Genomic DNA, 23897 nt, shown 5'->3' on the forward strand with positions numbered 1-23897 from the left:
CTAATTCAAAAGAAATTATCACCTTGAACAAAACATGAGACTTCGCTATCCAAGAGGCAGCAGGCCTTATAGAACCCCAAACACAGTTCAAATTTTGGTACAGAAACTGAAGTCAGACCCAGCTGCAGAAATCAACCAAGCTGGTTATTTGGATTTATTATTATTGTTTTGCCTTGCAGCACTATGCCCTGAGACCTCTGCTGAGACCATGGATTCTTATGAGCAAAGCCTAGAGATTATCCAAACACATAGGAAACTAGTGCCACTGAGACAAGAAATGATCTGAAGAAAGGAGATGGACAACTGAAGGGAAGAGAAAAGCATTATCCGATCCAGCAAAAGCAGACCTGAGGTACAGGCAGACTCCAGCTTCTCTAGGGTGGCAGCACACAAAGGTTAATTGTATCTCAAGTCTCTGTCCTATAACTTAACTTCAGACTGATTCTTTCCTGAACTGAAATCAAGAAATATGAACCTCAGAGTAGCACTAGCAGAACAATGACCAATTTTCTGGATCACAATGGCTGATAATTGCTCCTGACATTTGTTACAGGCTTGCTAGAAGTCTTATAGCTACAGTTATACTCAGTATCATGGCAGCGCAGCGCACCTTTGCAAAAAATCAGATATTCTTGATTGTAATTTCTGGCAAACAAGCAGCTGAATTAGCAAAAGACCATCACAGTTTGCACTTCTGGCAAATCTCTACCCTCAAAGTTCCACCAAAAGTACTCAAGGTGTGGGAAACGAATCATTAAATTGTCTTAAAGTGACCCCTTCAGAACTGCTGGATCCCTGCACACTCTCCAGTTATTGCTTATCAGTTGTGGTTAGACAACTCAATATCAAGGGCTGCTACCTTTCAGGTATTTAACATTAATTAAATGAAAGAAAAACATATATGTTTTCAGAAGACTAGTATCACCTTGCTCTTGCGATGAATGACCATCCTGATGGACATCAGTGACAAATGGTGTCCCTCAGGGGTCACGATTGGAACTATTGTTATTTAATATCTTCATTAATGACATAGACAAAGGGATCGAGTGCACCCTCAGCATATTTGCAGATGACACCAAGATAAGTGGTGAGGTTGACACACCTGTAGGATGGGATGCTATCCAGAGTGACCTGGGCAAGCTCAAGAAGTGGGCCCATGGGAAGCTCAAAAGGTTTAACAAGACCAAGTGCAAGGTGCTGCACCTGGGTCAGGGCAACCTGTGGTATCAATACAGGCTGCAGGATGAAGAGATTGAGAACAGCCCTGTTGAGAAGGACTTAGGATTGCTGGTGGATGAGAGGCTGGTCATGAGCTGGCAATGTGTACTTGCATCCTAGAAAGCCAATTGTATCCTGGGCTGCATCAAAAGCAGCGTGGCCAGCAGGTCAAGGGAGGTGATTGTACTCTGCTCTTGAGAACCCCACCTTGACTGCTGCATCCAGCTCTGGGATCCCCAGGAAGGACATCGACCTGTTGGAGTGAGTCCAGAGAAAGTTGATTAAAAGGATGGAGCATCTCTCCTTCGAGGAAAGGCCAGGAGAATTGAGACTGTTCAGCCTGGAAAAGAGAAGGCTTTGGGGTGATCTAATTGCAGTCTTCCAGTATCCAAAGGGGAGCCTACAAGAAAACAGGAAAGGGACTTTTTACAAGAGCATGTCATGACAGGACAAGGGGGAATGGGTTCAAATTGAAAGAAAGTAGGTTTAGATTAGATGGTAGGAAGAAATTCTTTATTGTGAGGGTGGTGAAGCACTGGCACAGGTTGACCAGACAAGTTGTGGATGCCCCATCCTTGGAAGTGTTCAGGACCAGATTGGACAGGGCTTTGAGCAACCCAGTCTAGTGGAAGGTGTCCCTGTCCACAGCAAGGAGCTTGGAACTTGATGATCTTTAAGGTCCCTTCCAACCCAAGCCATTTCATGTTCTATGATTCTATGATTCCAAGATATGTGAGTAGTCCTAGCATTATTCCCATATCTTGACTTCTTGAAATTACAAATTCAAAATTAGTAGACACATATTGGTACAGAGCAAGATATCACTGATAAATGAAGTAGCTGATGTCAAAATATTGTTTCTATTGAAGTGCTTATTCTGTAATGTGGGTAAGAAATACAAAATTGTCACTCCCAAGCCACAGCCTATCACAGATTAGAAATACCCATCCCTTTCCTTCTTTTCTTAGTACAACCCTCAAGATGTCCTAGGTCCCTCAACCTTCTTTCCCAGAAGATTAACTTACTTTTATATCTCTCCCTCTCCCCTATCTTCTCCTTTTTTTTTTTTTTGTTTGATTGGGTTTTGTTGGGTCTAATCAATATTATATATACAGGAGTAACGGTTTTTTGGGGGGTATGGGCTGCTGCCTCTTAGTGTGCACATTTGTGGTCAGCAGCAGTCTATGAAGAGTAGCATTTTCTTGTGTAGCCGTGAAGACATGGTTACATGTATTCCAGTTCGAGATTTCATTATGCATCCCTTATCAAGCACACTGGGACAGACACCTCTTCCACATTAAAGGGCAATCCTTCAATCCTTAAGGTCATCCAAAACAGCCAAAACTTAAGTTTAGTGCAAGACTGTCTCCTGCAGTCAGCCCTCCCAAATGTAGCACTGATATACTTTGCCTCTTTCATATCCATCTTCTGGCTACACAATATAACTACTACTTATCTGTTTTTCATCACTTTGGAAATATTACTACTTTCTCCAACATCTAGAAAATAAAAAGCTAGACCAGCCCAGAAAAGTTAAGGTTTAGTTCTGTGTTAACCACAATGTTAATTTGTGACAATCTTCAATTGTGAAATAAAATCCATACTCTAGCCAAATGAGGTCGTCTACACTGGGGGAAAAAAGGCAATAAAGAGCTGGAAATGCTCCTCTTCCCCTTTCCAGCTGTTTCAGAGAATGGATCACACAGTGCAGGATCAAGGCAGAGACTTCTCTGCCACCTCTATAGGATTTAGATGCTGTTTCCTCTCTCCCCTCCCTTCCCATCGTACCACCAGTGAAAATGAAGAGAGGAACAGCCAGATGTTCCAGATGGTGGGATCAATGCTAGAAGCATCCAATCAGGCCCGTACCAAAGAGGGAGTAAAATAAGACTGCCTAACATCATACTTGCTCATCCCAAATACACTATGCAGCCTATGAGATTATGCACCTATGTGTTTTATCTTAAAAACTGGAGCAAAGCTTCCTAATGCTGTCTCCCAAACTACTATATATGATATGCATATGCATAGCCACACACACACACCAGGAAGACCTTCACACACTGCCTGGTGACCAAAGAATTATCCCTACCCTCCAGAGTGCAGTACTGGGGAAAAACTACAGAAAAGTACCAGGGAGTTTTTCGAGCCAAGAGCAGCCGCTGATTCAGCAAAGCAGGGACCTTTACACATTCAGAGCACTTTATATGATTTTGATTAAGATCTCTACTGTACAGCGATCTCTTTGGCCCCAGTTATTCACCTTTATTCTTACCTGCTCAGTCTTTTAGCAATATTTGCATCCTCACTTCAAACATCAATGTTCTTTACTCCTTTTTCTGTCCATTTAGCCAATTCCTTTTCACTCCATTCTTTGCCCACCCAAAAAAGCAGAGATGCCACCCTTAATTAAAAACAAAAACACACACCATTCCCTCAGGCACCAAGCCTCCACAGACTAATATGTACATGCACACAACCTCCAATATTCAGGTTTGAGATGACAAGGCTGGACAAATGCAGGGGATGTGGCACTCTGCCTATAAACTCTGAGACTAACAAAACATTTAGAGCTGCCTAACAGCTGATCTACTTGTGCTCTTTAAACCTCATCTCCTTTCTCTCTGCTTGCTCTGTTAGGAAGATAAACTCCTGGTGTGGGGCATTTCTACAACCCTCCATCATACAGTTCCTGTGACAGCAGGAGCTCTTTTCTAAACAGAGGAAGCATTCTACTTATAAATAAAAAGATTAAAGCAAATTCCAAGTATTCAAAACCATAAAAGCCCCAAAATTCAGAGACTGAATTAACACAGCAAATTGTTTTGAAAAATAATAATGTGGATTACTACGATCAGGTTTAGGAACTCAAAGTTGTGGTTGGGCTGGGTTTCCAAGTCCTCTGCTACAAACAAGGAAACCTAACCACCCCCTTTTTAAACCAGACTAGACCTCTTACATGGATCTACCTTTCACTGAGAAGGTTATGGGCAGCCAAAGTATTATCTAACTACTATAAAATGCTGATTTTCTGGGAACATTGAATTCAAATGAACCGAGGTGTGCATTTCCTTCTTCAGTCAAGCTACCCTATGTTTCCGGATGCTCCTGCTGTACTATCCAAGCCTGCTGAGATCTGTGAAAGCAGCTCTGCCAAACCCCAAGTGTCTGAACCTAATGACTCAGACCCTTCGCAGTCATGAGGCTGGCTTACACTCTGAGCATTTCTGAATCTTTGTGTTTTCTACTTGCCTTCTAATTTATTTATTATCCCACTGAAAATAAATGTTCACCTCCTGATTTGTGAGCTTAACCATCTCCAGTTCAACTCCAAAGTGAAACAGACACATAAATAAGCAAGTCTCAGGTCTGCTACCAAAGAATCCATCACTTTTCATTACCCAATTCTCAGTGTGCAGAAGTGCTATTTTACGCTTGTTCTGTACTAGACAAATAGGCAGCTGCATCACTCACAGCCTACTTCCAGACTCCCATCCCAATTAATTCCAGCCTTCCCCTCACATCTCCCTCCTATCATATATTCCACCTCTCTCTGATCCCCAGAGCCCTTCCTGTAATGCCCTCTGAGTCCAACTTTTTATGCTTTAAGGGACATGTACATTCTTACAGATTTCCACTCACTTGCCATGTGCTTTCCCCTTTCCTGCTGTCCCTCACAAGGCCATACCCTGCCATCTCATCCTCTCTCCTAATTTCTCCTCTCCCACTGCAACTAAGCAACCACAGCTTTTCTAGTGAATAGCCTTGCCAGCACAATGTAAAATGCTGACTATTTTGCAGTCTTTTCTCATTAATCTGGTGGTTACCTTGTGAGAGCATTTAAAATACCTTAGCTAACATGAAGCTTAAGTTTAATAAAATAAAATAGGGATTTTATCAAAAAAGTATCTCAGTTTCACTAATGGCAGTTTAATGATAATTCACATTCAAATGGTACTGCTTCTCATATGGAAGGAAATATGCTCTTACCTCAACAGCCATAATATTATTTGAGAAATGAAAGATCCCCAAAGGAAGGATAGCGACCTGAAAAATCACACAGGAGGGATCTGAAGAAAGTGGCATGCTGCTACACAGCTCTGAAAACACAGTCATAATCGCTGACTGGGCTAAAACCTTTGCCATTGCTGTCTGTGTTCAGCAATGAAACCCAGAGGGCCTGGGGACCACTTCCAGCAGAGGAAATATTTACCCAGGATGTGCTCAAGGAAGCTCCATGCTGGTCAGCTACAGAAACCACAGCCTGCTCCTGGGCTCCCTCCTCTCCCTGCTGCCCACAGCTGCAAAACCTGGTTTAAAATAGTGACTGGCTTCCCACCCATTCCTCACTCCTGAAATCAAGGAGGAGCACCACTGGACATCTCAAATACTAGCTGACACTTGTGTTTAGACAACAAAATCCCCTCCTGGCAGACACTAGCACAGCTTCTATGTTGTCACCACACCTCTGGGGACAGCACAGACATACCCTCAGTCATCACTGGACAGTGCTTTATATCGCTAAACATCGAATGCAGTTTGTCCTCTCAGCAACTTTTTATGAACTAAGAATGACATTTTTACTGAACAGGAAGTTTTGCAGGAAGCTCATCTTAAACAGAAATGCAATTTAATATGTTCAGAATGGCTCTTTAACTCACCTTTATTTGGCTAAGATTTTACTTTATGAAAACATAATTATAACATCTGGAATGAGGAAAAGGAAAAACTGCACATATTCCTAAAATATTACAGACTGAACTCTGATGTACTAGGTACCATGTATATAAGGTAAGATACATATGTAACATACATCCACATAACCACCATGATTTAAACATCTGGAAAGTAAGGAAAGTTGAAAGCCTTAATGGAAAATATATTATGAGATAAAGACACATGCACCTTTGTAAACTGTTTCTGAATTCAGCTGGGAAGGACCATACCAGTATAGGGCACAATTTAAATGGTCTTCTAGTGAACAGACACTAGTAGTACTTTTCAGGCTTAAAAAAGGTAACAAAACGTATTTTGGGAACTAATAAAAATCGAGGCTGATAACCCTGGGATGTAGCTCACTGAAGGACAAACATTTTGATATCAAATAAGAAAGGCAAAACTTCATAGTATAAAAAACCCTGCAGACTGCTAGACTCCAATGAACAATGGTAACTGCATTGGGTTTGCATTATAAGGTTTTGGTAGCAGGGGATCTACAGAGTGGCTCCTGTGAGAAGGTGCTAGAAGCTTCCCCCATGTTCAACACAGCCAACACCAGCTGCCTCCCAAGATGGACCTGCCATCTGCCAAGACCAAGCTCATCAGTGATGGTGGTATAGCTGCTGGGATAATAATAGAATCAGAGAATCATTAGGGTTGGAAAAGATCACCAAGATCATTGAGTCCAATCTTTGAACAAACACCCCCCTGTCAATTAAACCCTAGCACTAAATGCAACACAGTCATTTCTTGAACACTTCCCCAGATGGTGACTCAACCACTTCCCCAGGCAGCCCATTCCAATGTTTAACTGGTCTTTCAGTGAAGAAATTCTTTCTGATGTCCAACCTGAACCTGCCTTGGGGCAGCTTGAGGCTGTTTCCTTTTGTTCCGTCACTAGTTCCCTGGCAGAAGAGGCCGATTTCCACCTCACTACAACCTCCTTTTAGGTAGTTGTAGAGAGTGATGAGGTCTCCCCTGAGCCTCCTTTCCTCCAGGCTAAACAACCCCAGCTCACTCAGCCACTCCTCATACAACTTTCTCTCCAGACCCTTCACCAGCTTCACTGCCTTCCTCTGGACACACTCCAGCACTTCAATGTCTTTCTTGAAGTGAAGGGCCCAGAACTGGACACAGCACCTGAGGTGCAGCCTCACCAGTGCTGAGTACAGGGGGACAATCACTGCCCTAGTCCTGCTGGCCACACTATTCTTGATACAGCACAGGATGCCATTGACTTCTTGTCCGCCTGGGCACACTGCTGGCTCATATTCAGATGTCTGTTGACCAGCGCTGGCCCCAGGTCCTTTTTTGCCAGGTATCTTTCCACCCACTCTTCCCCCAGTCTGCAGTGTTGCATGGGATTGTTGTGACCCAAGTGCAGGATCCGGCACTTTGCCTTGTTGACCCTCGCACTGTTGGCCCTGGCCCGTTAATCCAGCCTGTCCAGATTCCCCTGCAGAGACTTCCCATCCTCCAGGAGATCAACACTCCTGACCAACTTGGTGTTGTCTTCAAACTTACTGAGGGTGCACTCAATCCCTCCTCCAGACCATGGATAAAGACATTAAGCAGGACTGGCCCCAACACTGAGCCCTGAGGAAGACCACTAGTGACCAGCCACCAGCTGGATGCAGCACCATTCACCACCACTCTCTGGGCCTGGCCATCCAGCCAGGTTTTAACCCAGTGAAGAGTGCACTTGTCCAGGCTGTGGGCTGCTAGCTTGTCCAGGGGAAGTCAGTATCAAAGGCTTTACTGAAGTCCAGGTAACTACATCCACAACCTTTCCCTCATCCACTAGGCATGTCACCTGATCATTTAAGGAGATCAGGTTGGTCAAGCAGGACCTGCCTTTCCTAAACCCCCTTCTGGCTGGGCCTGATTCCCTGGTTGTCTTCCCCAGCACTGAGGTCAGGCTGATAGGCCTGTAGTTCCGCAGATCCTCCTTCTGACCCTTCTTGTAGATGGGTTTCACATTGGTTAACAGGTAGATACCCAAAGGAGGCTGTGACCCTGTGGGAAGCCCATGCAGGAACAGGCTCTTGGCAATACCTGTGGCCCTGTGAAAAGTGGAGCCCACGCTGACATGGGTTTGTTGGCAGGACTTGTGACCCCATGAGGGACCCAAGCTGGAGCAGTCTGATCCTGAAGGACTCTACCGTTTGGAAGAGACTCGTGCTGGAGCAGTTCATGAAGAACTGCAGCCTTTGGGAAGGACTCTTGTTGGAGAAGTTTGTGGAGGACTGTCTCCTGTGGAGGGACTCATACTGGAGCAGGGGAAGAGTGCGAGGAGTCCTCCATTGAGGAGAAAGGAGTGGCAGAGACAACGTGTGACAAACTGACTGTAGCCCCCATTCCCCAACCCCCAGTGCTCCTCTGGGAGAGGAGATAAGGAAAATCAAGAGTGAAAAGTTGAGCCCGAGAAGAAGGGAAGGATAGGGAGAAGGTATTTTAAGATTTGGGTTTATTTCTCGTTAGCCTACTCTGATTTTGATTTGCAATAAATTAAATTAATTTCCCCAAGTTGAGTCTGTCTTGCTTTTGACAGTAACTGGTGAGTGATTTCTCCCTGCCCTTGGCTGGATCCACAAGCCTTTTGTTATATTTTATCTCCCCTGTCCATCTAAGGAGGGGAAAGACAGAGCAGCTTTGGTGGGCACCTGGCATCCAGCCAGAGTGAATCCAGCACAGCACACAGCAATAAAAGCTTTCCTGTACTCTCTGTGGCCTCAGCTTTAGCCTGGAGGAAAATGTACTTTTCCTTTTCCTTCAGGGAAAACACTTTTAATTTTCTTGTTCATTCAGTTCTTGGCCTCTGACAAAGAAGTCAAAAGGGTGGCAGTTGCCGAAGTCACTTATTGATTTTCTTGCTTTATTTATGAATGCCAGCCATGCAAGTGCCTGTCTTCAAATTTTAACACCTAGTATTTCACACCATTAAGTAAATTGCGAGAAAGATTAGTTCCTTTCCACCTCTGCAACTTTCACATAACGAGCGAGTTGCCCTCACAGAAAGTTCATCAAACTTTGGCTTTCATGGAAAGCTCTCAAATTTAGGGCCTGTTCACTAAAGCTACATGTGAAAGTTCCCTGTCTTTTCTGCTTTAGGAAGGCTTTCCTCTGTGGTCTCAGCTGACCTCCATTCTCCTACCAGTACACAGGAAGGAAAGCTCTGCTTTAAGATTAAATACATGCAATAGGAAGCAGAGGGAAAAGCAAAAACGCACAGTATGAGATCAACACAATGCTTCAAGGGTAATCCCATGTAAAATGGGATTGCAAATGTTGCAGTAATCCAACAGAATGTGACAAAAAACATGAATCACTCTGTAAAGGTCTTGATTTCAGAGAAATATGGCAAACGCTTAAATGCAGACAGAAAAAAAGCACACTTGACCATTAATTCACCAAGGGGAGAGCTGAAAGCACTCCTAACTACAAACTCTGTAAAAAATAAGAGGGCAAACCTCCTCCACAACAGGAAGTACTCCTGTTGCTGCTATTCTCCTCAAGATTCTTCCCTCATGTTGTTCATGTCATTAATTTTACTTTACCTCATGGAAACCTCAGCTTTTTTACTTTTGATGCCATACAGAATAAATATCCAGAAAGAAAGAATTGGATCACCTTGGCTGATAGAAAGACAGAGCACTGACTCACTGGCCATGCAACCAGAACTCCCCAGCTACTTTCTACACGGACTATTTAAACCTGTTCAGATAGAGACAAGCTTAGAACTGGAAACATCCCCACTAGAAAAAGGGATGTTACAAGTGAACATATCTGTAAATTCCTGCTGAATCCCTGGTCAGTCAAGTCCAGACAGCTCTGGTTGACAGTTATTTTATGGTGAGCGTCATAATTTTTAGAATAAAACTTTTTTAAGGGGTGATGTTTTGCTTTAAGCTAATGTAGTTAAAAAAAAAAAAAAAAACTTTGCAAAATAAATTATGAAGGTATTTTGCCTATAAAAGTGAGAACTTCTAAATTTAAAAACTACCACCAATATCAAATCATCTAAAAACACAAAATACAAGAATCATAATATATTAGTGGTGTTCTATATTCTCAGAATAGATTTCTCATTAAAAAGTCGATATCTAATTTTGCTCTGAAATACAAGAAAAATGTACTGTGCATTTAATCTCAAAGGAATTTACACACTTTTTACATGTACACCGGCAGAATCAATCCATATAATTCTGCAATTTCCAGCTTTGAGTAAATACAGTTCCTTTCTATGAGTGTATTGAAAAACAGCTTTTTGGAGAAAGCAAAGGAAAACAAAATACACAATTAAGACTGCATGAAATTAGGGGTATGAAGACCACAAAGTAATTAAAAAAATACACAAACACTTTCGAACAGTGATAAATAAACTGGGGTGCTTTTTTTTCAGAAATGTGGGTAGCGATGCTTTGGTTTCACTCTTCTTAAGTTTACTTTCTATGTAGTAATTGAACAATTACTGGATGCATTTGAGAAAAACGTCTTCATTCTGCAAAATTCAAGACTTATACGGATGTATCCCATTTAAACAGACTGAACAACACTTCAGTCTTATTCCAGTTAACAGATGTGCTTGCAGTGACACTTGTTCCAAGGCAGAAAGTCACCACAGTTAATCAAACTTAGGAGAGGCACAGGACCACAGCATTACAGTGTTTTGCTGGTCCATGGCAGGAACTGTGTCACTTGTCCCTCTGATATGACTGCAGGCAAAATTGTTCCTAATTTTCATCTCCTGAACAACTTTCACCAATGCACTCTGCATGTTTTCAGCAACGCTAAGCAACATAATGTTGCAATTAACATCTATAAAACAACTTGTACATATTTCTGTACAGCCTGGTTCCATATTCTTAGGCACAGGTACATACATATACACATATAAAACCTCTTCTAACTCTCATCCATAAAGTGCAAACTCATTATCCTGACACTTTGCAGGTAGCACCCTGGGCCAAAATCAATAGAGTTAAACTAGGATGATCTAGAGCCCTCATAAATTCTGTCCTTTCTTCTTAAATGCCTAGCCTCATGCTCCATGCACTCCATCAGCCTTCCTATAGCTGAAAACACATGGCCAACAGACTGGTAAACTGTACAGCTGAAGTTTGTCAAGCAATGTCATAGTTTTTGCCATAAATAACAGTACCAAGGAGACTTACCACCTATAGTAACCAAAACTCTCATGGATTTTTCACATGCTTTTACTGTTCCAGCTTTCACATTTTTTCGTCTGTATCTGTGCAATATCATGTAATCAGTACAAAAGTTAGTCTCCTGATGTCAAATGTCAAAATGATTCTAAAGGTAAGACTACAAATACGCTAAAGTGTGGGGGGAAGCGGAAGGCCCGCGAAGCCCTTAGAGGTTGAACCCCTAGATGAACATAATATATTGGATGGCATAAGACCGTTCCCGTGACAGCAGAGAAGCTGATTAACCATTCCCATGAACAGCACAGCCTCGAAAAGATGTGAGTTAACTGGAAAGGTGATAAGTAGGTTTAGGGAGGATAAAATGTAAAAGGACAAGAATGTTGGCTGTGTTCATGGTGCAGGTGTATAGTGCTGGTGTTTTGTAGAAATTATGTTATTTACAGAGAGTGTGTGGGAAAATGTGGGCTAGCTGTCCCAATAAAGGATGCTGCTGTGCTGACACGGCAGACAGCTCTTGTCTCAACTCCTTGTGTGTGTGTGTGTGCTTTTCTATCGGCCAAACCTAACTACTACAATAGATACTCCGTGACACCAAAGTGTAATGACTTTATTTTGAAAATAACTTTATATGAAAGGCTAATTAAAAACCTAGGGAATAATAAATATAAAGGAAAAATTACTCTGCTTTCTTAGAACATGCAAGTAAAGAAATCATGTAAAGACAAGAGATCAGAAAGCTCAGACAGCTATTACATCTGGTTTTGCATAGCTCTTGATGCTTTTCCCAAGGCCAACTGAATTGCCAAAAGAAAACAGTTACACTAACAGATTATGGCTCCAAACACAACTAAACATATTCAACCACCCAGTTCCCAAATGGCCTTTTCTTACATAAACTGCTTCATTGTCATTTCTCTTAAAAGTCCTATTACTAAAAAATTCGATCTGTAGAATATTTTAATGTGATTAATACACACAGATGCAAATAGTCCACAGCCAAAACTTTGAATTGTTTGCATAGTATAGGATTGCAGGTTTTCTAAATATCTGGAAAGAGGATGATGTATCAATATAAGTATTACAAAATCCTAGTTTATGCATATGTTTTGAACCCTTCACAGTATATTGAAAGACTCTAGAAGTAATATATATTTTAACAAAATGCAGATAAAGCCTTCATGAGTAGTGGCTACAAAATTTTTAATGTGCTCTAGCTCATAGGCCAAACAAGGTTTGCAAAAAATGTAGCATCTTTTATCAGACCTGGTAGCATAAGATGGAGACAGAGTTTTGGATACTTAAATACTTTGAACAACTCACAGTGTGCAGTATCGGTAACCAAGAGAAACACTTGAGAAGACACTTCACACTTAGGTCATTCAAGCATGTGAAGACTTTCATTAGCAATTTTCAGAACAAACAGAGTGCTCTGTTTCTTGCTTTTTCTCTGCAATATAATAGGACTTACACTAAAATAGTGTGGTTGGGCTCTGTTCCATTCATGAGAAATGTCCTCATGAATTTCACATAACAAAGTTTTAAAAAATAGCTCTTTATTAAGGGTCTTAAAGTAAATAACTGCATTTTCATGCAAGGCATTTAAACAACCATTCTAATCAGAATCTAATGTTTATCTAATGCCCAAAATACATAGAAAATTATTCTTAGGTTACACCCCAGATCCTCAAATTTTGAAACAGTTGATTTCCTAGATCCACCACTGTCATCACTAAAAAGTGTAGCTTTATCTGCTAGGTTCACCCCTGAACAAAAAGCAACTCTCAGGGCATATACCGACCTTCAGTGATTCCAGGAGCGCTTAATATAGTAAAGACAGAGATTAAAGACATTAGGAGATCTCAAACACTACAAATTTTTATTACAGATATCTGAAAAATCCCCATATACAGATAGATGCATTCCTCTATCTTCAATGGTATTAACATAAGCAAAGTGCATAAAGTCCTGAGACTGAAAATGAGACACATTTGATGTGAACAAACCCAGAAATTAGTGCCCACATAGGTGTTCTAATTCAATCTAGAACTGCCTGGAAATGGCTATTCATCATGCCATGTCGCTTCATGCCTCTGAAGTGGCAAGTATGAGTGGTTTTGTGTATGTCATTATTCTGAAAATTGCAACTAGCTCTTCTTGCTAGTAAAAGTGCACTTGTAAAAGTGCACTTGTAAAAGTGCCGAAAACCATATTTGGAACATGGCTTTCTTGTTTAAAACTCTCTCTGGACATAAGTAGCTGACATACAACCAAATTTTGAGGATGATTACTTCAGTTATAAGTACATAGAATTACAATGTTATCCTATCAATTGTCTTACCTAAGAAACTATTAAATCAAAACTATAGTGGTATATTTTCTACTGCTTGTTGTGAATACCAAAAATAACTCTAACATTTACTGCCTCTAGACTCCATAACTAGGAAACACCAGAAACATTGCATAATATCTAACCATATCTATGAAGTATAAAAGAAGGGATAAAACAATTGTAACTCTTGGCAGATGCAGAGATCTTAAAAAGTATCTGCATCCTTACAGATCCAATACATGAATTTGACTGAGGTAAATCATACAGACCTGGTAAGGTGTAAATCATTCCAGTAATTGTAAATTTATGCAAGTATTTCCAAAAAGCAGAATGAAACCACTCTGTGCTTGTAATGGATGGCATAAGATTTTCTTACTTGTTTTATCACTGCTGGGAACTAAAGCAAGACTATAGATACCCAAGCTTTTTCCCCCAAAACGTAATTGCATGTCAGCATCTATTAATTAAAACTCGTAGGCCCAGGGGAGAAGACAAATGCATCGGTCACCATGGGTAGAGTGAAGGAGAAGGTAAAACAGGCTAGAAATTATAATTGTCTCTAACTACTGGCAACCTAAAATAGAATTTCAGTTTTGTCATTTTCCACCTTCAATAATGCCTGTATCCCTACAAGCCTAAACACAAGGGCAGCAGTATTTTTAAACAGTCTTTTGTTTAAGGCATTAAGCTCAAGTCTTAAAATGCTTAGTAACTGCTTGATGAAGGAAGCACATTACGTCTTTGTTAGTTGCTTTCCTATCCAAGGATGCAAAAAATTCTTCGTATGAGTCGTCAGAAATAAAAGGGTATTGACAAGACTGAGAATTGCAAACCTCTTTTAATGTTGTTCTCTCTCTGCTGTTTTCCAGAAAAATAAACAACAGGACACTACCATCCCTCTCTAGAGAAGAAGCCTCTTCTGCATAATTCCTTTTAAGATAAGGTTTATAACAACTCTGTACTTTGAAAAGTTTCTGCGCAGAGATTATGTTCTTTCACCCAGTCTTTGTCTTCACCCTTCTGCAGGGCACAGATAATGACTATGAATTTGGAGAATGACAGACTTCTTAGTCAGAAAGTATTAGTGCAATGTCAGACAAAGCCAGGAATGAAGCTTCGGCAGCTTCTTGTATCAAGTGGAGAATCATGTGGGAAGACGCATGCACAGAGATAATGCCCTGTGCATTTCAATAAAACCACTTAAACGGGGGTCAGAAAAGAGCTCTGGACAACGGTTTGCAGCTCAGAGCTTCCAAAAGTTCAACATATGCCAATCTGAAGTCCATGTATAGAACACGGTAGGGATGGTTACTACTGCCTGTCATCCCCTATCACCTTCTGTTCTTCTATAGCTTTTAAGAAAATGCCTATCAATCTGCTATTGTCTGCTGACAGTCTTCTGCTCCTCCCTTGGTGGTGAGATGGGCACTCAGTAGAACAGTCAACAGCTGTCTCATAATTGCCTTGCTGCATGACTGTGTGCAGTTGTGAATACACTTTAACTGTATATAGTAGTCTCCTTAGACTACTCGGTCCACCTTTCTGTGAAAAAAACACTATCAATTCTCTGAAATTCCCTGAAAGTCATGAAAACACTCCTTGCAATTCCGACGTCACCACAAGTTGTCTCCTTTATTAGAACACATTTATGGCCACACCTACCCTCTGATGAAAATTTGAAGACTCAGATGTTGCTAAATCTTTTCTGATGTTTCCATTGGACAAAAGACCACAACAGTTTCTGCACTGTTCAATTCTCTCCCTTCCTCTCTGAGCAAAGGCCTTGGACAGCAAAGAGAAAGGGGCCAGAAGCAATGACTGCAAGCAATCCTCCCTTTCAATTATTTGAGAACATGTTAGATACTGGTCTCTCTTATAAGCTTTAAAACATTCCGCATAAGGACATGCCAAGTCCTGCAAAAAAAGAATAATCCCATGCAGCAGTACATGATGGGGGCCAACCAGCTGGAAAGAAGTTCTGCAAAGAGGCAACTGAGAATTCCTGGTCCACACCAAGTTGAGCATGAACCAGCAATGTACGCTTGCAGCAAAGAAGGCCAATGCCATCCTGGGCTGCACTGCAAAAGCATTGCCAGCAGATTGAAAGAGGTGATCTTTGCTCTCTGCTGCAGCACTGGTTAAGCCACATCTGGATGTTAAATCTACTTCTGGGCTCCTTGGTACAAGAAAGATGTGCTGGAGCCAGTGCAGCAAGGAGCCATAAAGACAGCTAAGAGACTCAAGAACATGACACGAGGAAAGGCTGTGAGGTTGTTCAGTCTGAGGAAAGAAGGCTCAGAAGGATCTTAACGTGTATAGATCCCCAGTGGTAAGGACTAAAGAAGACAGAGCCAAACTCTTCCCAGAGGAGCCCAGTAACAGGACCAGAAGCAACGGACACAAACTGAAACACAGGAGGTTCCATCTGAACGACAGGAAACACTTTTTACTGTGAGGGTAGGTGAACACTGCAAAAGCTGTCCAGGGAGGCTGTGGAGTCTCTATCCTTGGAGATAGTCAAAAGCCACCTGCACACGGTCCTGGGCTACCTGCTACAAGTAGGGGGTTGGACTAGACAATCTCCAGGCTCCTACAGTCCTCCAGGAGTAAAATTGTTTCACCATGGATTTTTACATTCAAGTATCAGTATCAGCATTTGCACTGCCAGGGAGAGGGGCAACACAATATTTGAACAATCTGTCTAGGTGATTCTAGGGGCTTGAAACACTCATGCACATAGTAAGCAACCTGCACTCTGCTCCCTGCACCACCACAGGGTCTGAAACATGGTGGTTCCAAACTCCTATAAGTACAAAGGAAGAAACAAAGGCTCTCAAGCAGCAGCCTCCATTCCTCCTGCTCCACTGCACAGAAAGTCAGATTCATGTGACCATGGAAAGAATAAGTAAGAGGTAGTCTGAATCAGAGGAGAGAATCTTGCTATTGTTTATCTATTTTATCCTTTAATTCCTTTGTGCCAACTGCACAACCAGTTCCCAGAACTCAATTCCTCTGCTGTTTCTCAGTGGGATTTAAGACAAGCTTTAGATCCTTTATCTTGAAGATAAGATGAAGATAGACTTCTTCATGATGGCCTCTTGACTCTTGCTTTTATTTCTGCAAAGTGGCCCAGTTTCACCAGAAAGGAGAAAGAATGATCCTACCTCTTCCTTCCCTACTGTTTATGGAAGGGCAATTATCACCAGAGGATTTACAGCATACAGGCTAAGAAGGTCTGGGAACCCTACTTCCCTATGTTGCACATAAGTACTATACAAAATGAGGGTGGCAGCAGCTGCCACTGTGATTTGAGCAGAATTCAACGTTTTCTGACAATGTTAGGTGTAGTCCAAGTGGTAGAAAGGAAGAAGGAAAAAAATTGTCTCTAGGAAACTGGTTAAGAGCACTAGCCTCCTGGTCAATTGGTTAAATTTCAATTAGGCAATAAGTAGTGCAGGCTGGAAGCTTCCAGGTGCCCACAGGAAATTATATAGGGGTTATCTTGTAAACACTGAAATAGATATTCTCACCAATTGCAAGTGACTTCAGGATTTGGCAGCCCTGAAATGTGAGCAGCTGCAATATCCCTGTTAATTTAAAAGACCTGAGTTCTACTAAAATCAAGTATGTGTAGCATACTAGAGAGTCAAAATAGGGTGTTAGGATCAACTTCTCCCTAATTAGTAACTGCCATGAAAAATCTTGAGATAACTCTTGAGTTGGGAAGGTTTCAAGTACCTGCTACCCTGTCTACTGAAGCTACTCAAATAGAGTTATAAAACTACAAAGAACCTCCCATGTGTGAGTTAACTTTCGTACTATTGCCACTACCTCGGCCAACAATCTCATAGTCTTTTAAAATCCTATCAGAAGTGCAGTAAGAGCTTTTGGCCCCACTTAAATTTGCTCCAGCAAATGAAAGCCATGGTAATTAGGAATCACCTTCTAATTTCTGACCAAAATTTGAATGGAACTCAACTAGCTGTGTTCCCAGCTGCCATAGTTTACACTTAGTACTTGACTAACTCAAGGAGATAAAGCACGCAACTACATATAAACAAACTTCATCCTAAGTATATACACATATACAATTCTGTGATTTGTCTATGATTGAAATTTGCTGCATATTAACTGTGGTTGTTTCACTTCAAGGCACTTTATGCCCATAAACAATATAGTTGTCTCAGGCTATCTAGTGTTTGAATGTACACTTTAAACTTTTAAACTATTTTTCCTTTAATTTCCCCCCCCATTTTTGCGAATGATGGTTTGTTTCTCTCTTCAGTCTCATTGAAAACTTACCCTCTCATGCTTCTTCAAAATTTTTTAGTCACATCAGTCACCTGTTGGGCAACATCTGGACTTCAGGCTAGACATCAGCCACTCAACATGAACTTCTTCCCTTCCAGCTACAGGAGTATCTACCAAGTAAAACAGCAAAAAATGCCTCCGATGTGAATTAGTCTGCAGAGGAGGCCATGGCACATTTTACTACTGCCCTATGCAAACATTTACTCATATAGGAACAGTGGAAGCTTGGGTGTCGAAGGCCAAGTTCCAGTTAAAAGAGCTGATAGAGACTACAGTCTTCAGAGATACGCACAAAATCTTGCAGTCAGTGTGAAACAGGAAAACAAGCGTGGATGAGAGTTGAATCTACCATGGTAAAGCCCCACCTACTCAACAGCCTGCTCTCCATGCTGCTGTCAAAGGCGTGGCATGGAGGAAGGCGATGCTCTCCCAACCACAGAGGAACAAACCACAAAGCTCTGAAGCCCCAAGACTGGAGGAGATGGAGGACTTGCTTCCTACTCCCAGACCTTTTAAATTTCTCTAACTCTTTTAAAAAAAGGCTCCATTAATAGCCCTGTGTAACCCGAAGCACTCAGCAGGAGAGCAAGGCAGCTCCTCTTCAAGGAAAGCTCTTCCTATTGGGTTTGACATTGAGTTATGCTCCTGGGCCCATATGTTTTGGGAATCCAAACGGTTTCCACAAAATTATCATGCAACAGCACTTGTCTAGGACACGATTTCTTCAAGTTGGTAAGTGTACTGGGCATAGATAATCACTTTCTAACCACCAGATTAATAGCCTAAGGTAGTTGGAAGCAGTAACACTGCCTGTCCCCTTCACGTTAGGAAACCGGCCATTGCTGTGACAGCAGCACTTTGAGCATCGATATGCAATGCAGAGGTCATGTCAGGTCTTTCAGAGAACTTAGGCAGATGACTACGTAGTTGCAACTCTCAGACAAGTTTAGCTATAAGACAGACTGCAAGCAATTCAGCAGCCAAGGCATTCACATGCTCTGGTGCTATATGCCCTGGACACAGAGGAACAAGTGCACCATTATGGAAAGACTTTATGGACTACTTTCAAGGGGCCTCAGTTTGTACTTAGTGCCAGGCAAGCACTGAAGTGCTTATGTGGATTTGAGTCTTCAGTGCCATACTGGGACTGCACTTCACTGCATGAAAGCATACATATGGTCTCAGGAGTACCTAGTGGCACTGCCTCTATTACAGAAGGAACGCAGAACATGTCTTTGGCTGTGAAGGCAATTTCAAGGCAATCAGCTAACATTATAAGTGATCCTCAAGCCAAGGTACACCTGTTCGCAAAAGAAGGAACCTTCACAAAAGCCCAAACTCCTCAGCTCATTGTTCCAAGGTATTCAACAGGTCATAGGATAGAAAAGTGTTCCCCTTCTGCAAACACCACCCACAGCAGTGGGAAATCTGATATCAGAAGGGTGCAGGGAGGATGAGGTCTCTGCCACTGACCAAGTATACCTAGAAAAAGGAATACTAGCCAGTACAAGTTGTGTGCCTTTATCCTAAGGAGGTGACAAGCTCTGTTAACCCCAGACTGCTGAAGGAAACTCAACAGGCCAACAAACTGACAAATAGGGGAGTTCCTGGGAAGTGATGAGCAGGTGGTCTCAAACCGAAGCACTGCACTTCTGTCATTCTCCAGCGCAAGCAGTGAAAGCAGCTCGCTGTCCATAGTCCTGCTCCCTGTAACAGTGCCCTGTTTGCAGGCTGGCACACTGCAGTACGTGCTGATGTCAGCATGAACTGGCAGAGAGCGTTTACAAGAAGGCTTTTAGCTCAGAAACAGGGATCAGGAAGACAGAGAGGTACAGACTCAGAGGAGAGGGACACAGCCTCTTTACCAACGACCCTAGTTGCCCACACTTCTGAAATTCATACAGTCTGCTCACAGAAGCACTTCAAATTCCCCTGGATCCACAGTTTTATGATGACCATGTGAAGAATACAGTTGTTTAACCAATAATTCTTCCTCCAGTTTTCTCCTATGAGGAGTGCTGGAAAGGAAAATTACAAGTACTGTTTTAGAACTTTCATTGGCATCAGGACATCCAGAACAGGAGAGAAATGCTGCACCCTTTTTAGCCCTTATGATTCATGAGACAGCACATATCCAGCCTCTGATCAGCCCAGGATTGAAGGTAGCCTAGTTTGCAGCACCGATTCTCAGCTTCACTTTCAGGGAAAATTACCAATTTGCATGTGGGTGTTACAGACGGAAACATTTCTCCATCAGGTGGTTTTAAATGAAAACTGGAGGCACTTTTGTTGAGACATTTGGATAATCAGAAAATCTTTTAATGAAGATAACAGGGATGGTAACGATATCTGACTTTTATAATATGGCTGTGTCATCTGATAGCACCATTGTGTATTTGCAACAAACCTTTAAAAAATTATGGCAGTAAATTCTTGTCGATATTCCAGTCTTGAGAAAGTTACTCTCTGGAAAGGTATGTCAAAATCTTATCCCAAAAAGGAAGTAAGTACTCAGCATATAGAAAAGCCAAATTATCTCAGAAAATCTAGTGGCTTTCTGTAAGGGTCGAATCATAACCCACAAGAAAACTATTTGCTGTGACCTGATTTTTTAAGTCTAATGATATAGCTAAAGTGAGTACATACGTTTGTAAGTTTTCCAATGTATTTTCTCTTAATTTCTGGCTCTTTAAATAAAGACAGAAATCTATAAATCTATTTAAAATCACAATTTCTAAGGCCAGTGGAAACCCCAGACCGTTACTCTCATGATTTGAAAGAACTTTTGTAGGGAAATAAACTTTTAAGTTTGGGTATCACAAATATTTGAACATAATATAAAGTAATTTCAAGTTGAATTCACAAAGCACAATTTTTGATCTCTTATAAAACTTATATTTAAAGTGTCCTAAATTGATTTAGTAAAACTGCTGAAGATTGCCATAATCTTGCAGAATAGGAACTATCAGTCCAGAATTCTAAAGTACCAATGCAAAAGAAGAGCAGAAGAAAAACAGAAGGGAGGGGAAAAAGGAGGAAAATTTACCCTCCATTCAATATTAACACGAATAGGACTGAGAAAATACCATCTCTACCAACAGAAGTTAATTCTTGCAGTGACAGTAAGATTTATAGTATTCCTGTACAACATTGTCACAGAACCAGTAATCTTCTTCATGGAATAAAAGCTAAACATTTACAGAGAAGTAGCTGTGCTGGAGGACAAGGAACACAAGGATACATGTATTTTAGAGCCTCTGAGCTTTATTTAATTTTCTTCTGGTAAACAGAAACTGAGGAGGAATCCTTCACTTACATTTCCCCACACTGACTAAAAAAAATGCCTTTTCACAAAACATTTTGCATTCCAATCACCCCACCTCCAAAGCTAGCCACACCCCAAGCACAATGAACTGCAACAGAACTGAACTCTTCTGAGATCCAAGCACCACGCTCCCGGACAGCTCCTTGCCAATAACACAACACTAGCAGCTGGGCCTCAGTACTCACCATTGCAATCAAGTCTAGTAGCCCCTTAAAAATTCAGAGTCAAGCACACATAGGAAAGGACAAGGACAGCAATATACTAAAAGGCTCTCCCAGCTTCACCACACACAGTGCACGGGGCCAAAGTTGGGAGCCTGCAGGCGTTTGGCCTCTCCATCGGGCAGAGAAAGCTGTGGAGAAGAGCTGGCACCTGCATCGCTCGAGTGGGTATTTCCGATGCAGCCAAAAGAAACACCCAGATCACGTCACACCTTCAGCGCATCCCCTCCGAGCACAGGTGTATGCAATCCGGCGACAGTGAGGTAAGGATCCCGTGGCAAGGAGGGTCTGGGTGCCATCAGAGGCTCACACTGTTCCTGTCACCTCTCCCACTTCCCCCCCCCCCCCCGAGCGAACAGGCCCGATGGGCAGTCAGAAGAGGAGAAACCCTGATTCTCCTCCACAGGCCACAGCTCCAATCTGTCTATTGTCATCGTTCGAAGCAGGCGATTCAGTAACGTTACGTTTGAAGCCTCCGATCGATGGAGGAGGATAGAAAATGTGGTCACACGCACTATTTGGCACGGACGAGGGGGTGAGAGAGAAAAGGTTCAAAAGAGGTTGTGGGGATCTGTTTTCCAAACATGGCACCTACCCACACCCCGCGTTCCCCGCACCCCTCTCCGTGCCGCCGTCAGCGAGATAAACCCACTCCCCCGCCGTCCCGCCACCACGCACACCCGCCCGCCTGCCTCCCCGCTGGAATGAGCAGTGCGACTAATTCCATCTATTTCCTAATTACGAACGCCCTGCTGCCCCACGGCGCGCTGCTTCCCGCCGCTGCCCTCGCTGGAGCAGGCGGCAGGCGGGCCGGGGCCAGCGGCACGACACTGCACGGCACTGGGGGCGCGGGGGGTGTGCCGGGCGGCGGCCGGGGACAGCCGGCACAGCCCCGCGGCGAGCGGCAGAGGGGGCCGAGCCAGGCGGGGGCAGCACGGCAGCCGCGGAGGCTCCCGCACGGAGGGAAACCCCACCCAGCGGCCCCTCCTGGCAGAGGCGGGGTTTTGGGGACCCCAAAGGAATCCCACCTCGCCCCTCATCCCCATGTCGGGGTTTCCGCCCGCCCTGCGCTGTCGGCTCCCTCGGGGCGGGGAGGGCCGCCGTCCCGCTCCGTCCCGCCGTGTCTGGCTCCTCCGGCGGTGCTACCTCGGGAGGAGCTGCCCGGGGTGGGGGAGGAGGAAGTTACGGGCCGGGAGCGGAGCGGGACCGGGGCTCCGCGGCGCCAGCCCCGCCGAGCAGGGCGAAGTCGGCCGGCTCCGGGCACCGGCCGGCTCTCGCTGTGGCAGCGCCCGCTCCGCCCGCCGGCGATCGGCGCATGAATGAGTGCCTGAATGAATGAATGACTGGCGTCTGCTTACTTGAGCATGGCCTCTTCTTTTTCTTCCTCCTCTTTCTGCCGGTCCATCACTGCCATGATGATGTTCCTCTCCTCCTCTGTCAGGTGGCTCAGGTCGGGCAGCTCCTGCATCGGCGGGGGCACCGTGGGCGGGCGAGGGCCGCGGGGCCCCACCGAAGAAGACATTTTCTTTCCGCCTCTCCCTTACACCTTCTACCTTTGCACGGCGAACCCAGCCAGCCTCTCCTCCGCCCCCTTCACAGGGTAGTCCTCTGAGCAGCGGCAGCCGGCAGCTCTCTGGCAGCAGCGGAGGAGGCGGAGACCCAGCCTTTCATGGTTGCTTGCATCCACCCCGGCCCGGTGCTGCCGCTGCTCGCTCCCTTTGTTTCCGTGGCTTTGGGGAGCTCAGGGGCTGCCGCGCCGCCGCCCGCAGCCCATCCTCCCGGCGGTGGGCGTGCGGGGCGGGGGTGCGGTGGCGCGGAGGGCTTCGGATCGCCGCCGGCGGGTGCGTGCGGGAGCGGGGGGGCGGTGCGCGCCGCCGGCCGGCCGGGAAGGGCGGGTGCTGCCGCCGCCGCCGAGATGCTCCGCCGCTGCGAGCCTGGCGCTGGAGGAGGGAGGGAGCGAGGCAGGGAGGGGGAGCTCGGTGCCGGTGAGGCGGAGTCCGAGGCGCGGCGCCGCTGCCCCTGCCCGCGCCGGGCACCCGGACCGGCCGCGCCTGTCCCCGCCGCCCCCCACCGCCGGGCTCGTCCCGCGGCCGCACGGGCGCGGCGTGGGCCCCGGCACCGCCATCCTCCTCACGTTCTCGAGGCTTCCTCACCGCAGGTGCTCGCCTGGGTTCCCGCCAGGGCTGCCGGCTCGCCCAAGGCAGGGCCACCCGTGGGAGGGTGCGGGCTTGCTGCGGGGCTGCCAGAGGCGCCGCGAAGCCTTGGACTGCTCCCTCGGGCGTGAGCCGTGCTCGCCCCAGCTGCAGCCCCCTTGCCATAAGCCAGCTCTCTCACCGCTCGACCACCCTTCCTGAGGGTCCCACTCTTCAGCGCTTTCCTTCATATGCTTCTTACACCGCATTAGTGGTACCCAATGCCGTGGTCCCCACACATCTCCCATGGGGGTGTCTATCTATCTATCTATCTGTCTATCTATCTATCTTATCTATCACACCCTTTCTTTAACTTTTGTGAGCCACCAAAACTGGCCACGAAACATGTCACATTGCCAGCTGCTCAAACGAGGGGATAGCACACAATGAAACAAGATGTCATGTCCAGACACA

At 44.3% G+C, this 23897-nt stretch overlaps 1 protein-coding gene across 1 annotated transcript in view; it reads right to left on the minus strand.

The window, feature by feature from the left end:
• The window catches only part of RIMS1 (regulating synaptic membrane exocytosis 1), a 319714-nt gene extending 296598 nt beyond the window's left edge, over window positions 1–23116 (minus strand). Inside the window, 1 exon segment of the mRNA XM_032682385.1 lies at window positions 22650–23116. Within this exon segment, the coding sequence (XP_032538276.1) occupies window positions 22650–22813 (164 nt within the window). The 5' untranslated portion in view covers window positions 22814–23116.
• Between the last annotated feature and the right edge of the window lie 781 nt (window positions 23117–23897).

Source organism: Chiroxiphia lanceolata, chromosome 3, assembly GCF_009829145.1.
Source record: "Chiroxiphia lanceolata isolate bChiLan1 chromosome 3, bChiLan1.pri, whole genome shotgun sequence".
NCBI lineage: Eukaryota > Metazoa > Chordata > Aves > Passeriformes > Pipridae > Chiroxiphia > Chiroxiphia lanceolata.